The sequence below is a fragment of the Cydia amplana genome, chromosome 15, assembly GCF_948474715.1.
Source record: "Cydia amplana chromosome 15, ilCydAmpl1.1, whole genome shotgun sequence".
Lineage (NCBI taxonomy): Eukaryota > Metazoa > Arthropoda > Insecta > Lepidoptera > Tortricidae > Cydia > Cydia amplana.
In genome coordinates, this window is record NC_086083.1 from 5081093 (window position 1) to 5103538 (window position 22446).

A 22446-nucleotide genomic window follows, 5' to 3' on the forward strand; every position below is an offset into this window, starting at 1 on the left:
AATGTTGGTCAGTTTGAGGAGTACAGCCTACAGTTTAATTTATTGCTCATGTTACAGGAAGCACCCTGTATAAGGCACAAAAACATGTCAATTATGATTTTTTTTCTGTAGGAAGAATAGTAATTTGTCTTTTTCAAACTCGAAGGGCTTCAACATGTCAAAAACCAATTTTAGGGTTGTGACAAATGCATAGCTATTAGAGACGATTTTTTACGATTGTCGATTCAATCTATATAATCTATTCTATTGGTGATAATTTATATTTTTAAGTACACACAATTGGACGCGACAGAAAAGATTTGACACTAGCAATCGGAAAATCGTCGGTGCGAATAAAAAAATCGCCATGTATTTTTTAGCTACTTTACAGGAGACAAAAAAACTGTTTATTTTCCGGTTTGTAATATATTTGTTGCACCTGTATTTTTTTTCTGGTAGATCTATGGTTTTTACATGATACTTATGCAGAAAGTAAACAGTATTTTTCGTAAATTTTTACAATATAAATTATTTTAACCAGAATTTTGCTACATAGCGACATAAATTTGGTTCACTTAAAATCGTCATGTGTAAAGTTTACACATAGCGATTTATTGCCAAAGTAACGTAGCACGAGAAATGATACATAGCGGATTTTAGGGTCAATAAATCGCCATGTGCAACATTATCGCCATCACCCTCGACGGAAAACAAGGCATTAAATTTCGTTATGTGCAAGAAAAATCACATAGCTATTTTTTTGTACAAATTTTGTTAGTTATTTTCAAAACTAATATAGATATAAAAAAAAAATATTGATATAGGTCGACGGGAAATTGAAAAATGAATTAAAATATGCCAAAATCAAAAAATCGTAAAAAACACATAGCGATTTTTTTATTCGCACCGACGAAATGTCACATGACATTTCGTACATACTCGTAAGTTCGGTACGAGCCGGGGGTTCGACATCGCCACCTCTGGCTTTCAAGCCGGATGCCTTACCGTTCGACAGCACTCGTTCCTTCTATCATAATTCTAACGGATTCAGGTAAGTTGTAGCCAATCTAATCCGATCCTCAATTTAATACCGGTCCACGCTGTTAACTGATTCTAAACTTTATTACAAAGACATAAGATCCACCAATGGTCAGCAAGAGAACAGCGGCATTAGCTGAACGAGCAATTAGCCGATCGGGGATTAAAGGGGCTAGAAAGCTGAAAGATTCCGATACCGGCTTGCTGCAACGATGCACCTAAATCCATCGAAAAGTTCTTCGGGATCCGCATTAGCATTTGGGGCCAAGAAAACGGAACGTAGGGGTGGCGGGTGTCGATAACTTAAAATGGTTAGGTATCGATAAATACTTTTACTTTTACTTTTACTTTTCCTCATACAGATAAGTACGCCTTTGTACATATATACTACACTAATATTATACATATTTGTTATCTGCTGTAGCCAATATTCTTTCGTACAATAAAAGTATTTATTACTTACTTGCTTTTATTGCGTATGTTAATAATATAAAAATACTACGGCTGTAGAATACTGACTGTGAAATTCAGGCAATGTTGGGAAGGATACTAAATATATTTAGTCAGTCAGTATTTAGTAATTAGTCAGTTGATAATTTAACTAATAGATTTAGAGGTAATTTAACGAAAAGATATTGAAGTGTGGCATTCAGGTAAAAATGATTAAATACGATAAATATAAATCCAAAATTAACTTCTAGAGCGGTTAAACTCGTTATTTTTTTTGTAGCAAGCATAAAATAAAATAAAACATTTACTCGTAGTTCAAATTTTGATTTAAATTGCAAATTCCTTACACAAAGACACTGAAATCTTGGAGGATTCGTAGAAATGAACCGACTTATCATGTATAATCTCGGAAAGACTACAATTTTAATTTAATATTTATAATACATTTTGATTCGATAACAAAATGCCTGTAACAATTTTTTATCCGAGATTGATTCACCAGCTTATAATCAAAACCGCTTATCAAATAAAAATTGATGAGCCGAAATTGACAAATCAGTTCAAAACTGGTAGCCTATAGATGAAGGACAAAATGAATAAAATCCTATTGGTATTCTGTTTGGCTTTTTGTTCTGTATTCGCCAAGAACGAAATATATGATGGGTGAGTAAACAAAGAACAACATTAATAAAAAAAAGTCTGTCTAAAATCTAAGCTAACTTTGCAAATTTTTTTGTAACTAAATCTGGACTGCCACTTGGTCACTACGTAGCACATCCTGGTATTTGATTTTGGGATGGTACACCCACACTTTGTCACTTAAAAAGTCGGTGTAGATTTTACTTGACCTGACTCTAAAGTGTTTTTATCTGGCGTAATATTTAAGTACCCAATACATTCCACAACTCTTCTCTTTCCGAACAGACTCTACCATTGATATTGATGTATCCTTTTGTGCAGTTAGGTATTTGTTCTATTCTTACATGTCACTAAAAACAGAACCTTGATCTGACTTTAGTATAATATATAATCTTTTGTTAAAGTAGGTACCCAAAAAAAAGATCAAAATGTTGTAAGGAAGCTTCCAATGAGTACGCAAGGATTTTCTACGAACATGGACTAACAAAAACTGCCTTTTGATTTGTATTGGAGCGATTATTTTGAATACATGAAGATGCTGGTTCGGTCCCATGCTCAGGCACAGACCTTGGTCACTTTCACTTTAGTATATGACATTTACATAAGACTTATATCGACCGGGATATGAACCGTGATTACCTTTTGTATTGTTTTCGAGCTCCCGATATTTCGACGCAGTTACATGCATCTTGTTCACGGGTAGTTACCCGTTCAGTTGAAGATAGCGGGTGGTGCTAATGGCTGCAGCGATAACCATGGTTGGAGCGAGACTCGGTGATCGGACCTTTCATTCCCATCTATGGTTGTCACTGCTGCCGTCGCCAGTCGCGTAAAGTCGTGGCCGAGCCGTTAAAGTTGTATAGACCGCGCTCGGTCTACTCTCATTCGTGCGCGTCGGCTGCGTTCGCTTTCAACGTTACCACCGGACGCGTTTACACTCGTTGGTCTGGTCGCGTTCACACTTGTTCATATCGGGAGTTCGAAAACAATACAAAAGGTAATCCCGGTCGATATAAGTCTAGTGAAACTAATCGTGAATCATTCAAAACTTATTTTCAAATCTTTCTTTACCGAGTAGGAGCATCGTCTGAACCTGGACGTCTGGGCTCATGGTGGCCAGGATAACCCTTCGACCGTCCTGGTACCGAAGGCAGCTCGGTCTCTGCTGCAGGACGGCTTGGAAGCCGCTGGAATTGGCTACACACTTGCAGTAGAAAATGTTAAAGAGCAAGTATTACGTTATTTGTATTACGTTATTACGAGTATTGTATTACGTTAGTTTGATTTGGTAGTTGTAGTTGTATTTAATAATTGTTGATGTATAATTATTATTATTTTGCTTGCATGTAAATTCAATGTTGACGTGTAAAAGTGCCCTTGTGGCCTATTTGCTGAATAAATGTTGAAGTTGAAGTTGAAGTAAGTAAACTAAGTAACTTGTCGCTAACTTACCCTTAAGAGCTCGACTCGATCTCTATCTTATTAATAATAATTCTATCTCTCTACTTAATATAACTAATGTCCGTGATTAAAAATGTAATATTAATCCGAGTAAATCGGTATTTTATCAGTTTAAATTTGGCGATTCATTTTCAAAGATATAGCGAAAGCGATAAGATAATAAAGGTCAGACAAAGGTCCATAATATTTATCTGTTATATGCATATTCTTGGTATGAAACAATATACCTATATATTTATTGCCATAGAAAAATGGGTACAGAGACTTTACATAAAATCTAACACTACTTAATACAATGTAAAACCTGCTGGCAGCATTTTCTCGTTCCTTATAAGTATAGCAATGTACCATTGCAATCTATGCGTAGAGACCAAACTTCTTTTCTTTAGAAACCTATTAATCCTATGACCGCCTCTGCAGCTGCACCGGATCTGTTAGATCTTCCATGGATATGGGAGGGGACTAGTGAGTCTACCCAGGTGGCGTCCCACACCAGGACCCGTCCCATTTTCTACGGAATTAGTCGTGAATTGATTGTAGATATGTACACTAAAAATTCCGAAAATATACCATTTTATTTCTTTATGCCTTGCGTCGTATTCCTCAATATGTTCGAGGGTCGTGGCCTCCCTTCTGCATAACTTTCTCTCTTATAATCTTTCACCATCTGCTTCTGAAACATCATCATCATCATCATTTAAATAACAATAAACCTAAAAATAATTCACAAACATATCATTAGTATCATTACGTTCACCTTTTAACTGTAAGATGAACTATAGAATAAAATAACATTACTTATTTCAAACCTTTTATACACTTTTACTTACAGGGAATTGGACTTGGAAGAGAAGCTGTTGTCTGAAGCGGCAGCCAAAAGCAACAGGACTAGTAGATTTGGCCTATCCTTCGATACAATCCATAGATATGCTGCTGTAAGTATTAAACAATTTAATACGTAGTAGTGAGAGTGACATAAGTAAACAGGAATTGTTGGGTTTAACCTTTTGAACGCCGGACGGCGAAGAAATATGCCGAGCCCCGCACGCCAGGCAATGGCGATTATTTAAGCGAAATTGAACTTTGCGGAGTTCCGTGTAAGTCCCTATTGCATTGGCGAAGCTAATGTCGGCTATAGTAGTCGTTGGTGTAATTGGCAAGACTTTCCGATGACAGCCACAGCCGACTGTGGGCCCGATTCGGATTTTGAACTAGATATCTATTAGACATCACCAAGATATGTCGGTGTCAAACAAGTGTCAAAAGTGACGTTTTTGTTTGAAGAAACGCAGCTAGTATGATGGGCACCTTTGCGCCGGGGGTAGCGCGGGGAGGCCTCTTTCAGTAGTTTTTATATTCCTTGTTTTATTTTAGACATATTTAGGGTTAGTTTTAATTTAGTATTATTCATAGATATATTTAGTTCATAAGTTATTTATTTGTCTTTTTACTGTCTTTTTGGTGATGTCTAATAGATATCTAATATTTGACGTATATTAAAATTCGAATATGGCTGTTATGGCGGTCAATAGGTAAAGACAATTAAAAATTACAAAATCTTGCCACTTTTACATTCCGTTTTCTCTGTTAAGGAATAGAAGTGTGGAAAGAGAAGAGTCATAGAAAGTATTGATCACAAAACTCTTCTTTTTCCGCACAATTTCTAGCATAAATGACCTTATAGAAGATGATAATCATGACGACAGCACATTAGGTACTACTCTATGCATTTGACCGCAAGTTACTGCGGTTAACAATGAAATACTTAAACAAGTCTTAGATAGTGCTTAGCTAATTTGCTTATATGGTAAAACAATTAGAATAAAAAATAATAATCTAGACAACACTGCATTACAAATAACACGGATGACAAAGTAAAGAGTAAATATAACTATGGAATCAAGATGTGAAGCAGAAAATTAGGCTGCTTTTCGACCAGAGATGTGCTAGGATGTGTTGCAAGGTATGTGTTTGTTATGAGCCAATAGAATAACTTCATTTGTTTTCCTCGCTCACCGTGCAGTGATTCTATTAGTTCTTGACAAACACATCCCTCGCCACGCATCCTCACAATCTCTGGTCGACACAGCCTTAAAATGTGTTTACTTAGCAATTGTCTTTTTAGAGTAGGTACCTTTATGTAATTCGTTTTTATTTTTTAGGTTGACACTTACCTAGTCGAACTTGCAAATAGGTATCCTAATCTCGTGACAGTGGTGTCTGCGGGAAGAAGCTTTGAAGGTCGTGATATCAAATATTTGAGGATCTCTACCACAAACTTCCAGGTACAACTAGGTACTTTTTGTGTAAAAATAAAGGCTGGCGAAGTATGCAATTAGTGTACATTGACAAAACATTACATTTAAAGTAGAAATAAATATAAAATGTAATCAGAAAACTTATGTGCAAGCCATTCATTACCATCCAACACGTACTTTTAAAATGAGAACGAAACTTTATTTTGTATGGAAAGGTGAAAATCGGGCGAGCTTGCTGCGGACTTTCATAGTTCGTTTTTTTAGCATTAGTGTAAGGCCTGAGTGGACGCTCGAGTTGGGCGTGCAGCGGGGCGTGGCGTGCGGCGTGCATGTTAAACAAATGCAAGCGTATAGGAGCGGCCTTAGTGCACGCTGCTCAAATCACTTGTGAGCCCGACGCCACGCTGCACGCCCCGCCGAACCTTATAAAGAAGGTAAACAATCTTCTTGAACGCTTTTAAAAAAAAATAGTTTATATTACTTATGAAAGCAAAAGAATGTAAAAGATCGTATATGGTTTATAATTCTAACATATTTGCTGTGACTTATTTTTTAATGGTGATTTTTAATAAAAAGACATGTCAAGATCGCTTACCTTCTTTCCAATGCTAAAAAAACGAACTATAATAAATATTAAGACTAGGAAAAGATCAAACAAACAAACATCAAACATCAACTTATTCAGCAAATAGGCCACAAGGGCACTTTTACACGTCAACATGGAATTTACATACAGCAAAAAAAAACACATCTACAATTATAAAATACAACTTTCTAAGCCGCAAATATAAAATCAAACTAAAGTATTACATAGAGATGTATAAAGTCTCTAAATGTCGAATTACAAAAAAAAACGCTATAACAATAGTATTGAAAAAAAAGAACACAAAGATACAAAACTATAATCTAAAATTATTTAGAGATGTAAATGTCTCTAAGTGTCATCATAACTTAAAGATTACAATATATAGTAGTTAATCAAATTATCCTTAGAGATGTATAGGGTCTCCAAGAGTCAAAATCCTGTATACCTAATTAAAACATTCATTAAGTAAGAAAATGACAATAAAACTAAAATAGCATACGAGAACCGAATGATGTGTGTCTGTGTCCATGTAATTATCCTCAAAAAAAAAGGATAACTAAATATAATAGCTCGTGTTAGCTTGAATAGACCAGTCTCCACAAACAGCACCCGTTCACGAGTATGACGCGTATCTCAGCCATCGCCTCTCTCAACCTTCATTCGGGAAAGTGGCGACCCGATCAACAACGCCACCGTAAGCAAAGACTTTTAAGCGAGCATGACATATTCAAGCTGCCGGGCCACAAGACACAAGATCCTACAAGAAAAATCTGTATAGTATAACACATTTTTACAGATAAACCTTAAATTTAGACTTAAAATCTAAGAAATTGAGTACATCTAAGGGAGAAATATTCACGAAATTTTACTATTAATTACAGGACAGGAGCAAACCCATAGTCTACATGCAATCTCTGCTCCATGCTTGTGAATGGGTCACACTGCCTGCCACTCTATACGCCATTGAGAAACTGGTCATAGACGTTCAGGAGCAGGATCTTCTGCACAATGTTGACTGTCCTTGGCACAGAATAAGTAATAGTACTAGGTACAGAAGATTCACTCTGTAACAAAACGCGTCTGTTACGACAGATATGACCGCTAGGTGGCGCAAGCGCGAGCATGCGCCCGCTCCGTAGCGGTGCACGGCAACTACCTAAGTGCCAACTATGGCTAGACACCAAAATTGGTGTGGCCCGCATGTACTTGTAGGTACTTGTAGAGACGCGACGAAATCGCGGAGTCAGCCACGCCTGTACATAGTAACTAAACTAAGTAGTCATTAATATGGCAGCCTTAGAATGGTTGTTTATTTTACCTTACAATATGACAATTAATAATAACGTTCCCGAATTCGAATCCCGTAAAACAAAGGCATGAAAGCCAGAGCTCCATATTTTCCCATCTCGCCGAAAGAAAATTTATATCGGCCTTATTTACTCAAAGAACGCGAGTGTTAAGGCACCTCACGATAAATTCTTGTAACTCGAACCCAAATTATCGGAAAAGCATTAAGAATGAAATTGGTGTATCGATCAGACATTTTTGTAGATAATCATTTGTTGTTCCGCTTTTGATGTGATATCGCAAATAATGTGGAATTAAGGAGAATGCCTTTAGGTATCTTGGCGGAGAATGTGTGTTTTGTTATGAGTTGAACCGACTAAATAGGAATACCTAGTATTGGTTATAGGAATAACTAATATTGGTTAAAGGAATACTTACCTAATATTGGTTATAGGAATAACTAATACGAATAGAAGCAAAATAGGAACACCTAATATTGGTTAACACATTTACTCGCTAGCTACGCGCTATGAGCGTAGCCGATAACATGCTATTTGTAGTGTTTAGCGTTTGTAGTGCCTGGAAGTCATTATACAGGATTTGTAGTGTGTAGCGTTGGTAGTGCCTGGAAGTCATTTTACAGGATGTTACGAATTGTTTTTTACAAAGTAATGAGATAGAGAGCTTTTAATTTTTCCAATGGCCTTTAGTTCCAATAATATTTGAGGAAAATTAGGCATTCGTCCGTCACATAGATTTGAAAAAAAAAATAGTTTTGGGGTTTATCGGGTATTGTGGAGGGGGTCGGAGGAGGTTGAAATATTGTGCAGGGTATTATCCTCTTTAAAAGGCATCGTTTGGTTATAGTTTCCTGCTATCCTGCTATCTACACCCTTTTTGTGTTTCACTCGGTGGCAAAATTTGTTTTACTACCAATTAGCTTCCACTTTTCGAAACACTCGTTACGCTCCTGGTTCAATTTTGGAATCTTTCAATATTAGCACGAGCGTTTAAACAACAACTTTGCCCCCTATTGTGGGGGGGGGGGGAGAGGGTAAACTGAGCATGGTCTGACATGCTCTTTTTTCTCAAATTAGTCGTCATTGATCAGTAGGTATGTTTAATCAAGTTTAATGATCGATGGATTAATTAAATACAAATCAATACATTATCCAATCCATATGTGTCATTAATTGAATGATAGCAATGCAAAGAGTATGACCAATAGCCGATTATCAACTAAGTACTTACGATTGCGTGTTTTCCTGATTATTATCTGTGATTTCTATATAATTCTAGCAACGTCATTCAATGATATTTGCCATTGCCATTTGCGCATTCTATGAAAGTTTTACTAGAACTACATACATTAACTTAAGAGGAAAGGGGACGGCAAACTCCATACAAACGTTCCCATTTTCCTCTTTGGATACTGACGTTATGGAAAATATTTTTACATAATTTGGTGTAGGTATATTAACCATAGCTATGCCCCTATTTACGTTTAAGTTTTTTGGATTTTTTGATTATTGAATAAAATATGAGCGAAAAACAGAGTTCATACACATTTTTAAATGCTCCTATATTAATTAAAAAATTGAAAAAATCAAACGTAGGGGCATAGCTGTGGTTAATATACAACAAATTGTGTCGAAATATTTTCAATAATGTTAATATCCAGAGAGGATAATGAGGACTAGGTTTGTATGAAACATTCGTCTTAAGAGTCGGCCTGTCCTCTCTGTCTCTGTCTTTGTCTCGTCCTATCGGGCGGCCTACCATCCTAGGCCAATAACGACTACACACTAAAGCAATTCTTGCCTGCCGGCAATGGCTTGCTGCCACGTCTGCGACTACACACTAGTACCCAGTTGAGAATCCAGCATTTAGGACCTAAACTGAATCGCAATAAGGACATCATGGTAAGGCCCTAGATGCACACGATCCATACACGATGTACCATCTTCCTCGCGTTGTCCCGGCATTTTGCCACGGCTCATGGGAGCCTGGAGTCCGCTTGGCAAAAAGCGTCATAGAAAAGAATAAAATCATATTTAGGTACCTTCTAGTTCTTTTCTAAATTTGCTTTTAAAGTTATTAATTTTTCTTTTCCCAGTATCAATTGTGTCTGAAGATATTGTGGTTTGATAATGTAAGACCCAGCCCGTGGGGTATTGGTGAGGGCTATCGACGGAAACGCTGATGCAGTGGTGAAGGTATTTATTCTCTTCGAGGACACAAAGAGTCGGTCTTACAAATTATGTCACCGTGTTTTCGTGACGGTGGTCAGGAGCAGAAGGAAGAGCAGTTCAGTTACAAAATTGGAGAAAATGGTGTCTAAGTTGGCAGTAGTGGATCGCGCGGCCAATCAGGGGTGGCTTCTGTAGGAAGCCAGGCCCTGATTGGTCCCGCGAATCGAAGTTTGCACAGATAGGAACAAATTGCTTAGGTAATGGGTACAATTAGGTAATGACTTGAAATGAGATAAATAAATGAGATAAAAACTAAAAAGTGCGGCGCTGGCACAGTGGCGCCACAATAATATGCTAACAATTTGCAGTAAGCGACATCTTTTAATCGCTTATTGTGATAAGAATAGACTTTCACCTTCTAATCCCACGTCTGTCGAATCCCACGATATGACGTCACCATAAGCGTTCTGGCTCATATATGAGCCGTGGGAGCTGACAGATTAAGAATAACTCACGCCGTGGCCGTGCCCGAGCCGAGGCGTCCGACGTGTCTGATCGGTGATCACGTGGGGATTTCCATAGAAGACGAAGCGCCGGAAGCTGCGGTCCGGCCCCGGTCCGGTCCTTCCGACCGAATACCGAACCGTCAAATCGGTTCGGTAAGATACCTAAGCTAAGATTGTAAACTTATCTGTATCTTTCAACTTATCTTTCGAACTCTGCCAGTATATAGACCGCGATACTCTTTTGTACCTACACATTCGACAGAATGAGGTTACTAGCCGTGGTTCTGTTGTTCGCTTTGGCGTATGCCAAGCACGAGAAATATGACGGGTAAGTGAACTTTAAGTGTAGGTAACTGTTGAAATATGACGGGTAAGTGAACTTTAAGTGCAGGTAACTGATGAAAATATACCTTGCACAATTCTTTAAATGACCCTGTCATATAATTTACACAAAACCTGGTCAATTTTAAATTAGATTATCTTTTTGCACCAGGTGGTATTGTCTTTACATGTGTTTTATTTGTTTCAAATTGTGGTGTTTCAACTTCCAATCATGAGACATTTAATAAGAAAAATCTCTAAGAAGAAATTCAATAAATCAAATAACAAAAAAGCCAACAACATATGGTCAAACAAATCTTGTCAGCAAAAGGCGCGATATTCAAATTTTCTATGGGACGATATCCCTTCGAGTATACATTTTTCAATATGCCGCCTTTTTCTACTGACAAGATCTGCTTGACCAAGTATAGATCATTTCGTAATCCTAGTACCTTTCGATCACAGCTGGAAGTCCTACTACGTGGGACCAGCGTCCGCTGAACAGCTGAAGGCCCTCGGACCGATCCTCGACCAATACTTCGTCGATGTGCTGAGTCACCCCATCGTTCAACGCGAAGGCGTTGTTCTGGTTGCTCCAAATCATCAGGACGGTTTCACCAAGGCTTTAGAAGACTTAGCTATCGACTACAAGGTGCATGCTGATAATGTAAAAGCGTGAGTAGATTTAGGAATGTTTTTAAATAAATAAAGTAGGTTTATACTGTTGATATGATGGTAATGGTACCTTGCTACTAGGTTGACGATTTTGTCAAGATTTACCTTAGGTAGGTATCCAATCGTCGGTTCAGACCTACAATAAGAGAGTAGGAATTATCCTTCCTACAGTCTACAGTATCAGGGGCCGTAGCCATGACAATCGTTTTTAAAAGTAAGAATGTATCGCGATAAGATGCGCCAAAACTCACGTCATCGGTGTTGCTTTTAAAGGATTGTGACTTGGCCATCTCCCAGTTTTCGTAACGAATACGCAACAACAACAACACTTCTTTTGTGAGTTTACCTGGTGGGTTAATTTTTAACCCAAGTTCGGGATAATCAAACTAGACAAACCTTTCTTTAGACTTTTCCACCTTTACCGATATCACCGACCTTAACCTTTATTACTGAGGATGTAAATACTCTTGTACCTACTAACTAATACCTACATACTTACGAGGTGATATATTAAGAGGAGAGTTTGAGATGGTATAAGTAGGACACCTCTACTCGGTCTGTCTGAAAGCAAAAAAAAAGCGTTTAATTCCCAAAAAAAAAATACATTGTATGCTGAATAACGCTAGCTAAATAACGTGGATTTCGATATCTCAAAATACTTTCACCCTGAAAATCATCCCTTTGGACTCCAAAGTTTGGAGGATGAAATTACGATATATTATTGATGGGACATTTTCACTAAATTCATCAAGATAATACCGACGTCAAATGTTTACCTACTTGTGTTATCGATGTTTTTAATTACTTTCCGCTGTTATTAATGACGTTGGCTTATAAGTACCTAATTTACCTACAAAATGTTCAACTGAGTGTCTAGACTCTGCTTATACTATAGCGTGGCCTTCATGGGTAAAAGCTTTTACCTAGATCAGTAAAATATCATCATCATCATCATTGGCCTTTGCGTCTATTGCAGACGATTTATGGTGTAAGACATTACACCGCCTGGGACGGCATTAAGGAAACGCAGGGATGCCCAGCACCTGCATTACCCTCTCGGCTTCACTGTCTTATTCCACAGGAAAGGCGAGCCAATACGTGTGGAAACAGGTCAGCTGCAGGAATCTGCCGCTCATTTCAGTAACTCGCAAACATTGCTGAAGTAAGGTTTCAAAAAATTTGGCGACTTCGCCTGATTTTTCCAAATCCCTCCTTCCCTACTAGGTACATATGTAGATACCTATATGTTTGCGATCGAATCCACAACTTATTAAGTGCTTCAAAATCTGATTTAGATCCTTCATTTAATAAAATTTCTTATTGTTGCAGTGCCTTAGACTACGACGATACACTGATTGCGGCTAAGAAGGCACGCGATTTCATAAGGAGTGGCGGAAGAAACCTCCCTTATGACAACTATCAAACTCTAGAAACGGTATGTTCAAAATATAACTTACTTATTTATGACTACGTCTAAATAACAATGAAGTTCTAAAAACAAACCGAAGTCAAGGAAATACGAGATGAATGTTTAGCATTAGATACTCAACTTAGAAGACGCGAATTTCGTATTAAAAGTTAGATTATTTCACGATAAAAGTAGAATTACTATTATATTATTTTACATACCATGTTGCAAATCAGTCTCATATAAGTATAGTTTCCAATCCTTGCCATTGTCAACCACTATATATGTATATTTGCGTTGTAATATATTCAATTTTTTACGTCACCTATGATATCCCAAGTATCTCATTTCCTGGCCAAGGCAAGACGTAAAACTTTAGACCAACCACGGGCAGTAATTTGTAAAGCCCCAAATCGCATATTTATAGCCCTCACCTTCGGTTCGGGCCACCTGCGACCTGCGATCTGCAGCATTCACGAGTTTCTGCAAGTTTTTAAACAATCATGTAATTTCCTTTGTTATATATTTTTTTCAGATCGACGCTTACCTCATCGACATTGCAGCTCGTTTCCCTGATACCGTCACTTTGGTCAACCCCGCAAATTCCTTCGAAGACCGCCCCATCTACTACCTGAAGATTTCCACCACAAACTTCCAAGATGAGAGCAAACCCGTGATCTTCATTGATGGCGGTATCCACGCCCGGGAGTGGGTCTCCCCACCTTCGGTTACCTGGATGATTCATAAGTTGACTGAAGACATAACTGAGCCTGACCTTCTGGAGAAATTTGATTGGATCATCCTGCCTGTGGTCAATCCTGATGGATATGCTTTCACCTTCTCATCGGTAAGTCTAACATAAACTAAGTACCTAAGGGCTCATTTAGACGATGCGAGAACGAGAACATTGCGGGTTTTGATCGGTCGATTGAATTATACGTAACCAACAGTCCGCAATGTAACTAAAATTGCATGCGAGTTCGCGCGCCGTCTAAATCAGCCCTAATTCTTCATTTCGTTTACTTAATTTTCTACTTTGACCTTAGGACGTAGTCTTTGATGATCATGATACATAAGCGTAGTTCTGGTCTGTAATTAAATTATATTGTTTAAGTTTAATTTACTTTCAAAAAGTGAGACCCTTAAAGGTGCTGTCTGTCATTTCCAGGATCGTTTCTGGCGCAAAACTCGCTCAACTGACAGCCACGCTTGGAGCACCTTATGTCCAGGAGTAGACGGCAACCGCAACTATGACTTCTTCTGGAACACCGTTGGCACCAGCGCCTCACCTTGCGTAGAGACATACGGCGGGAGCCAAGCCTTCTCCGAGATCGAAACTAGAGTAGTGAGGGACCTGCTTCATGAATACCTTCACCGCATGGCTTTGTACTTGACCATGCACAGTTACGGTAGCATGATCCTCTACGGATGGGGTCATGACGGATCTCTATCACCTAACGCTTTCGCTCTCCATACTGTTGGTGTCAGTATGGCTGCCGCTATCGATGCCCGGAAACTGCCTAACTTCCATAACTACATCGTCGGCAACGCAGCCTTGGTGCTCTGGTATGGCGCGTCCGGGGCCTCTGAGGACTATGCGCATCTGATCGGTGTCCCGTTAGCTTACACTTATGAGTTGCCTGGTCTCCAGGGTGGTTTCGAAGGATTCCACCTGGATCCTATCTACATCGAGCAGGTCTGCCGCGAGACGTGGGAAGGCATCGTCGTGGGAGCCAGAAGAGCAGGAGAGTTGTTTAGATGAAGGATATTTCATTAAAGGGAACAAATCATTTATTTACAAACAAGATATATACAGTGGTATTATTAACAGAAATTAAAAACTAGCTTAAATCTAAAATAGGCCCTTGAGGCATTGTACCAAGGATGCTGGTATTTCTATTTCATTAAATATATTTATGCTTTAGGGAGTCGTATTATTTGTATGAAATTTTTTTTTTCATGTTTTTATCCTTTTGTGTCCATAGCAGAGAGTGAATTTGGTTGGCAAGATAACGACCTAAGCTAAGATTGTAAACTTATCTATATCTTTTAACTTATCTCTCGAATTCTGCCAGTATATAGACCGCGATACTCTTTTGTACCTACACATTCGACACAATGAGGTTACTAGCCGTGGTTCTGTTGTTCGCTTTGGCGTATGCCAAGCACGAGAAATATGACGGGTAAGTTAACACATTTTATTTAACTGATAAAAAATAAACCTAAGCCTTGTACAATTCTTTAACTGATATTAAATTGACAGAACACCTAGTCAATTTTAAATTAAATTCTTTTTTTGCACCAGGTGGTATATATTGTTTAAATATCTTTGCATGTGTTTTTTTTTTCAAATTGTGTTGTTTAAATTTCCAATTACGAGGCATCCAATAAGAAGAACCTCAAAGAAGAAATTAAAAAATTATGAACTAAGTACCTAAAATTATAATCTAACAAAAAAGTCAACTCCATAGATAATTTTGGAATCCCTTTTCGATCTCAGCTGGAAGTCCTACTACGTGGGACCAGCGTCCGCTGAACAGCTGAAGGCCCTCGGACCGATCCTCGACCAATACTTCGTCGATGTGCTGAGTCACCCCATCGTTCAACGCGAAGGCGTTGTTCTGGTTGCTCCAAATCATCAGGACGGTTTCACCAAGGCTTTAGAAGCCTTGGCTATCAACTACAAAGTGCATGCTGATAATGTAAAAGCGTAAGTAGATTTAGGAATGTTTTTAAATAAATAAAGTAGGTTGATACTGTTGATATGATGCTAAGCTACTAGGTTGACGATTTTGTTAAGATTTACCTTAGGTAGATATCCAATGGCGATTAGCCAAACCACCGCATTATAAGTCGGGTCAGATCTACAATAAAAGAGTAGGAATTATCCTTCCTACAGTTTCAGGGGCCGTAGCCATGACAATCGTTTTTAAAAGTAAGAATGTATCCGTTTTCGGAACGAATACGCGATAACCCTTCGTTTTAAGTGGAGTTCGAGTTTAAGTGGTTGGTTAATATTTCGATGCACGGTTGTACGTTTGTTCTTGGCTCAAGCAAAAATGTCTGAAACGTTTGACTTACAGCTAGATAACGTGGATTTAGATGTCTCGATAAGGAAAATCATCCCTTTGGAGTATGAAATAGGGGCCAAAAAATACGCGATATTAATAATGGGTAATACCTACGTGACATTTTCATTAAATTCATCTGTACAAAATAATACCGACGTCAAATGTTTACCTACTTGTACGTATGTTATCGATTGTTTTAATTATCTTTCCGGTGTTGTTAATGACGTTGTTTGGTTAATATAAATCTAATCAACCCACTGATTAATTTATATATTATTTTGTTTTGCACTTACTATGAGGTCTTCCGATTCGAGCGTCATCTTGATATCTAGTCACATTTCGTGATTTTTGCTTTTTGCTTATTAATATTGTTCGAGTACACTTACATAGCTTTACAAGTACTAATAAAGTCACCGTACAGATGTATTGCATAATTGTTTTCCTTCGTATTTTCTCGAAAACGTCCGTATTTGTCATGCTACTTCAATCAAGCTCAGTACTGAAATAGCAAGACACGTTCGTATGTTTCCGTAAAAATACGAAGGAAAATAATTTTGCACTACATCTGTCCACTGTCTTTTACCGTAAAACGAGGTGACTTTAGGAAATTTTGGGGATACTTTGATAGTTTTAAAACTGCCACTAAATTATCATTATTCATTATTTTCTCGAACTGTTCGTGTAACAAGTTAGATTATTATACATACTTGTTTACCTACTACTAAAAAATCCGAATAAAAATATGTAACGGCTGAAAAACTGAAATATCGAAGTCGCCCCTGCATTTGAAAGTCACCCCGGTTTACGGTACTAACCATTCAATTATAGTCGTATTTAAAGCTCCTGAGAAATAGTCCCACTGGACTGAAGCCATTTAATTCAAAATAAAATGAATTCTTACTGAGTGTGTTGAATGAGTGTCCAGAATCTGTTTCTACTTTAGCGTGATTTGCGAGGGAAAAGCTTATAACTAGATCAGGAAATAGGTATAGTTACTCTATGAAAACATTGCAGAAGTAAGTTTTCAAAGAATTAGGCGGCATTCGCCGGTTTTTTACAAATCCCTCATTACCTTTTACCTACTTTTTTAAGTACTTACTATTGGTTGTATTTGCGATCGAAGCCACAATTTATTAAATGATTTAAAATCTAGTTAATTAGCTTTATTCAATTAAATTTCTTATTTTTGCAGTGCCTTGGACTATGACGATACTCTGATTGCGGCTAAGAAGGCACGCGACTTTATAAGGAGTGGCGGAAGAAACCTTCCTTATGACAACTATCAGACTCTAGAAACGGTATGTTCAATCTATAAACAATAACCATATTAACTCTCATTTATAGAACTCTACTGCGAAATTTAATACAGGTAATAAAAATAAATTTCGCGGTAGCCCGTCTATAAATGTGCATGTGTTCAAAACGCGAATGTTTTAAATATTAAATAATTATAACCAATTTCTTATAACTAGTTACGTCTAAATAATAATGAAGGTATATAAAACAAATCAATACGAGAAGAACGTTTACGATAATCAACTTGGAAGACGGGATTTCGTATTAAAAGTTAGATTACTTCAGGATAAATCTAGAATAAATGACATACCTACCATAATGCAATTAGTGTCATCTCATATGAGTATAGTCTCCAATAGACCTTGCCGTTGTCAACCACACTTGAAGGTTTTTTAATCGGTATTTTTCCTACTGCAAGTTTTTAAACAATCATGTAATATATATTTCCTTTGTTATATATTTTTTTCAGATCGACGCTTACCTCATCGACATTGCAGCTCGTTTCCCTGATACCGTCACTTTGGTCAACCCCGCAAATTCCTTCGAAGGCCGCCCCATCTACTACCTGAAGATTTCCACTACAAACTTCCAAGATGAGAGCAAACCCGTGATCTTCATTGATGGCGGTATCCACGCCCGGGAGTGGATCTCCCCACCTTCGGTTACCTGGATGATTCATAAGTTGACTGAAGACGTGACTGAGCCTGACCTTCTGGAGAACTTTGATTGGATCATCCTCCCTGTGGTCAATCCTGATGGATATGTTTACACCTTCTCATCGGTAAGTGTATATTAAATTCGTTATTCATTTCGATTATTACTTTGATTATTTTTTACTTTGATCTTCGGACGTGAAGTATTCTTTGACGATTATCATGCATAAGCGTAGTTCTGGTCTGTACTGAAATTATATTGTTAAAGTTTAATTTACTTTCAAAAAGTGAGACCCTTAAAGGTGATGTCTGTCATTTCCAGGATCGTTTCTGGCGCAAAACTCGCTCAACTGACAGCCACGTCTTGAGCAGCTTATGTCCAGGAGTAGACGGCAACCGCAACTATGACTTCTTCTGGGGCACCGTTGGCACCAGCGCCGTACCTTGCGCAGATACATACGGTGGGAGCCGAGCCTTCTCCGAGATCGAAACCAGAGTAGTGAGGGACCTGCTTCATGAATACCTTCACCGTATGGCTTTGTACTTGACCATGCACAGTTACGGTAGCATGATCCTCTACGGATGGGGTCATGACGGATCTCTATCGCCTAACGCTTTCGCTCTCCATTCTGTTGGTGTAAATATGGCTACTGCTATCGATGCCCGGAAACTGGCTAACTTCCCTAACTATATCGTCGGCAACGCAGCCTTGGTGCTCTGGTATGGCACGGCTGGTGCCTCTGAGGACTATGCGCATCTGATCGGTGTCCCGTTGTCTTACACTTATGAGTTGCCTGGTCTCCAGGGTGGTTACGAAGGGTTCCACCTGGATCCTATCTACATCGAGCAGGTCTGCCGCGAGACGTGGGAAGGCATCGTCGTGGGAGCCAGAAGAGCAGGAGAGTTGTTTAGATGAAGGTTTTATTATTAAATATTTTTATGCTATTGAGATTTGTATTATTTAGATAAAATATATTTTTTTTGACTATTTTTATCCTTTTGTGTCCACAGCAGACAGTATTGTATTGTATTGTATTATTTATTCATAAAACATAATGTTTTACATGTCAAATAAAGTAGGTACATGAACAATTTATACACTAGATCTTAGGTAGATAAGTATTTAACAAGTATTTACAAGTATTTCACGTACATAGGTACTAATTTACTTCTGCATCATGCATTGCATTACAGTGAATTTATAATGTTTTAGTTAAGCAAAGCACTTAATAAACAAAAGTTTATAAGGAATTAAAAACTAAGAAACGTGATGGAAAAATAAATTAGGTGGGTGGAGTCTGGATTGGGTCTTCTATAGCACAGTTGGTTAAAATAAAATCAATTTTGTATCTTTTTCGTTCAATTTTTTTTACAATAAGTTGTGTAAGTGGGTTTCTGAAAGTTTGTAAGCTGTGCATTAGATTTGTATGTTAAAAATTTTCATACTAATATTTATATAAACAGGTCTTATGATTCATATGGTTAATTTACCTATTTCGAATCTCGTAGTCTCGCAAATATTGCTCACATAGCCATAACATCTCACATAAAGATTTATTTTTCGCTTCTGAAAGTCAAATAAAGCTACATAGTCTATCGATAGTTTAAGCAAACTATCGATGTGCCGCTAACATCTGCAGAAATCGATCCCATCCCTCAGCATTCTCGCAAACGCGAATAGAATACTCGGAATTGGAAATTGATCCCGCACTGAAAAGTTTCCGGTGACGAGGAAAATTCCAATTAAAACCATGCACCCGACCTAAGAATATGGAAATCCGTTAAGAAACAAAACTTTAGTAATTAAAGGACGAGGTTTATTTATTTTCCCGGCTTTGTTTAGTTTTCCTGACTTCTCGGGTGGAACCAGAAGGTTTTTGGACAGAAATAAACTAAGCATTAAGCTTTGGGATTTGGCGTAGTTAGTTTCAGACTCTGACTTGACGCGTAATACAATTATTTTTTTTTTCTAAAACATTATTATTTGTATTTACTATTTTCTCTTTTATTTTTTAAATTGTTAAATGATATTGAGATTAGATATCTACGAGATTAGATTCGTTTAGCAATATCACCATTTTGTAAACATCGTTAAGAATCAAATAAATGAGGAAGTCATTGTATTTAATGTTTATTTATACAATCACAATCACTGAACGCTGTTATTTTGATTTAAAATTATCGTACAAGAAAATCTTTGATGAATCTTTACTTCCTGATTGCGGAGTTTCCAAATTGAATAAAAATGGATTTCACATCGACGAGGCGCTGTCTTGTAAAGTACCGTTAGATATTCCTAAGCCGGTTTATGGTATATGGTACATATTCCATTTAATCTAAATCACTTAATCTAAATGATTTTTTTTTCGTTAGCTTGGTTTAGTGACCCACTGCTGGGCAAAGGCCTCCCCTCCTTTCCTTCACTCAACCTGTCGATTGTACTTTCCCGCCAACCCCTTTATCTTCTGAAACGACTGGGTCTAAAATATTGGAAAAATACGCAAAATAGTTCTTTACCTATAGATGACAGGAAAACCTAGGTATTAGAAATATGCAGTCAAGCTTGAGTCAGACTTAATTACTTAGTTTTTTATCCTACCCATACGGGTTTTATACAGATATTTCATTCACGTTCCACGTAAAAAATACATTATAAAAAATTGGGTAATGTAATTCTCCCTTGGAATGCGAGTCCGACTCGCACTTGACCGGTTTTTTGCCATGCTAATTTCTCAAATGAATAAATAAATACAGAAAAACATATATGTAATACCTTATACTCTTATGAAATGTCGAATTGGACAGTGTGAAAACGCTCTAACTTTACTTGTCTATTCGGCCATAATCCTTTGCCACAACAACGTTGGGGCCATCTAAACATTTTCCTTCGCAATACCGCAGTGTACTCTCAATGTAATGAGTGCAGCCCATTCCGCTGATTGGAGCCTTATGATCATAGATTCATATCTCAAAGGGTTACGGCGCAAAGGCTTTAAGCCGAAATAAACTGGAATAAGCCGGTTTTTGGTGTTTCTTTAAGTTAAAATTCGGTGGAAAGCTGGCTTTGGCTAGTGTGTTAAAAACTAGAGGCTCTGTGAGCTGTATCTATGACCTCGCGTATCATTTAGAAAAAACGGAATCGACCTAAAATTATATTTAATCATCGAACCTGCTCACAAAGTTTCACGAGAATCGGTTGGAAATTGCGATCTGTGGGAGGCGAACATACGAAAGCATTTTTGCCCAAGCTGAAATGGAGAACTTAGCTAACGCTTCGGTCAATTAATCACGTTAAATATATTTCAAAAAATGACTGGTTCTAACCTACCTATAACGGATGACCCATTTTTGAAGACATAGGTAATCCATCGAGAAAATTTCGGCAGCGTACGTTTCGAACCCCTAGTGTAAATTTCATTCGATAGCGTTACGGACGTGTTGTAACGCTATCTCATTATGTGTAGGATTTTGAACATCGCAGCAAGCGCGACGTTTTGGAAACTCAAAATCCCATACAAAATGACACTTAACGCAAACGCATACGTCACGACACGCTATCGAATGAAATTTACACTAGGGGTTAGTCACCCAGAGTTTCGCGTAGATAGTATAGGCTAGCGTACCTATTAGAGTCTGGTGAGAGTCTGTGCGGAAAGAGAAGAGTCGTGGAATGTATGGGACCCAATACATTCCACGACTCTTCTCTTTCCGAATAGACTCTATACCTTTATTTCCGATGTTTCGACAACGAAATATACGACGGAAATAAACAAAATAAATTCGTGACAGAGCCGGTATAAATATATAATGTTTTAATTTGAGAAAAACACTCAAAAAGACTCGCTTCTCGGCGATCACTGTCAGTCGGTCGGTAACAGAACCTGTCCAAACATCACAGCTAAATATTTTCAACCATTTTCTGTTAACGTATATCTAGTTCGACAAAAGAATCGCGAACAACATTTTTTCTCTGTGCCAAACAAAATATTCTAGAAAGGAAATGGAGCTGTCCTGTCAATCGATTCCTTCCGTTTGGAATGGAATCCCGCGGGCCACGCAGCGTACAGCGTTCGTAGAACAGACGGGAAACAAAGAGGATTATGTTTTAAGCCGTACTATGTTGGGTATGTACAGTTTATTCTGTTGTGTTCGGTCTGAAAACCAGCGTCGGGCATTTCGGCCCAGCATATGCTGAGACCTTCCCCATTGCCATACATAGGTATCATATTTTTTTAAATAGAATAATAGTAGAAAATCGAGTCAAACGTACCCCAGGTATACCCAAGTGGGTACAAAGGGCGCTAATGGGTTAAAGTCTCATTCGCTGAGACATTTACAATCTTGAAAATAAGTTATAAATATAAAATGTAATAATATTGTCTTCGGTCACTGGCCTATAACTGGCCTTCAAATTTATAGTTTATGATGGTTCATTATTTTGTAAGTGGGTAGATTTGCACAGTCACAGAATAAATAATAGTACTAAGTACAGATGACTCATTCTCTAACAAAACGCGTCTGTTACGATCAGCACAGATATGACCGCTAGGTGGCGACAGCGCCACGCGCGGCTTATGCCTTTCCCTAAAATTGGGGCCGAATGGATGGACTTTTAGCTACCTGTAG

At 37.9% G+C, this 22446-nt stretch overlaps 3 protein-coding genes across 3 annotated transcripts; all 3 read left to right on the plus strand.

Annotated features, from left to right (window-relative positions):
• Window positions 1-1930: 1930 nt before the first annotated feature.
• Window positions 1931-9901, plus strand: LOC134654789 (carboxypeptidase B-like). The gene is made up of 6 exons (XM_063510259.1): window positions 1931-1936; window positions 3185-3333; window positions 4400-4502; window positions 5730-5852; window positions 7293-7421; window positions 9815-9901. Exons 1-6 carry the CDS (start codon window positions 1931-1933, stop codon window positions 9899-9901), a joined length of 597 nt encoding a protein of 198 aa, XP_063366329.1.
• Window positions 9902-10659: 758 nt separating this feature from the next.
• Window positions 10660-14572, plus strand: LOC134654501 (carboxypeptidase B-like). Its single transcript, XM_063509945.1, has 5 exons — window positions 10660-10724; window positions 11183-11392; window positions 12722-12827; window positions 13336-13647; window positions 13969-14572. Exons 1-5 carry the CDS (start codon window positions 10660-10662, stop codon window positions 14560-14562), a joined length of 1287 nt encoding a protein of 428 aa, XP_063366015.1. The 3' UTR covers window positions 14563-14572.
• A 336-nt stretch (window positions 14573-14908) lies between these two features.
• On the plus strand, window positions 14909-18767 carry LOC134654500 (carboxypeptidase B-like). The gene is made up of 5 exons (XM_063509943.1): window positions 14909-14983; window positions 15301-15510; window positions 17064-17169; window positions 17637-17948; window positions 18143-18767. Exons 1-5 carry the CDS (start codon window positions 14919-14921, stop codon window positions 18734-18736), a joined length of 1287 nt encoding a protein of 428 aa, XP_063366013.1. The 5' UTR covers window positions 14909-14918; the 3' UTR covers window positions 18737-18767.
• The last annotated feature ends 3679 nt before the right edge of the window (window positions 18768-22446 follow it).

Bases quoted from the DNA above. Each gene is read 5' to 3' on its own strand.
- LOC134654789 (XM_063510259.1), top strand. The intron at 4,503-5,729 runs GTAAGTATTAAA...TTTATTTTTTAG, and splicing joins CAATCCATAGATATGCTGCT to GTTGACACTTACCTAGTCGA. The intron at 7,422-9,814 runs GTTGACTGTCCT...TTCTTTTCCCAG, and splicing joins AGCAGGATCTTCTGCACAAT to TATCAATTGTGTCTGAAGAT.
- LOC134654500 (XM_063509943.1), top strand. From the start codon at position 14,919: ATGAGGTTACTAGCCGTGGTTCTGTTGTTCGCTTTGGCGTATGCCAAG. The intron at 14,984-15,300 runs GTAAGTTAACAC...TTTCGATCTCAG, and splicing joins AAGCACGAGAAATATGACGG to CTGGAAGTCCTACTACGTGG. The intron at 17,949-18,142 runs GTAAGTGTATAT...TGTCATTTCCAG, and splicing joins ATGTTTACACCTTCTCATCG to GATCGTTTCTGGCGCAAAAC.
- LOC134654501 (XM_063509945.1), top strand. From the start codon at position 10,660: ATGAGGTTACTAGCCGTGGTTCTGTTGTTCGCTTTGGCGTATGCCAAG. The intron at 11,393-12,721 runs GTGAGTAGATTT...TTATTGTTGCAG, and splicing joins CATGCTGATAATGTAAAAGC to TGCCTTAGACTACGACGATA. The intron at 12,828-13,335 runs GTATGTTCAAAA...TATTTTTTTCAG, and splicing joins ACTATCAAACTCTAGAAACG to ATCGACGCTTACCTCATCGA.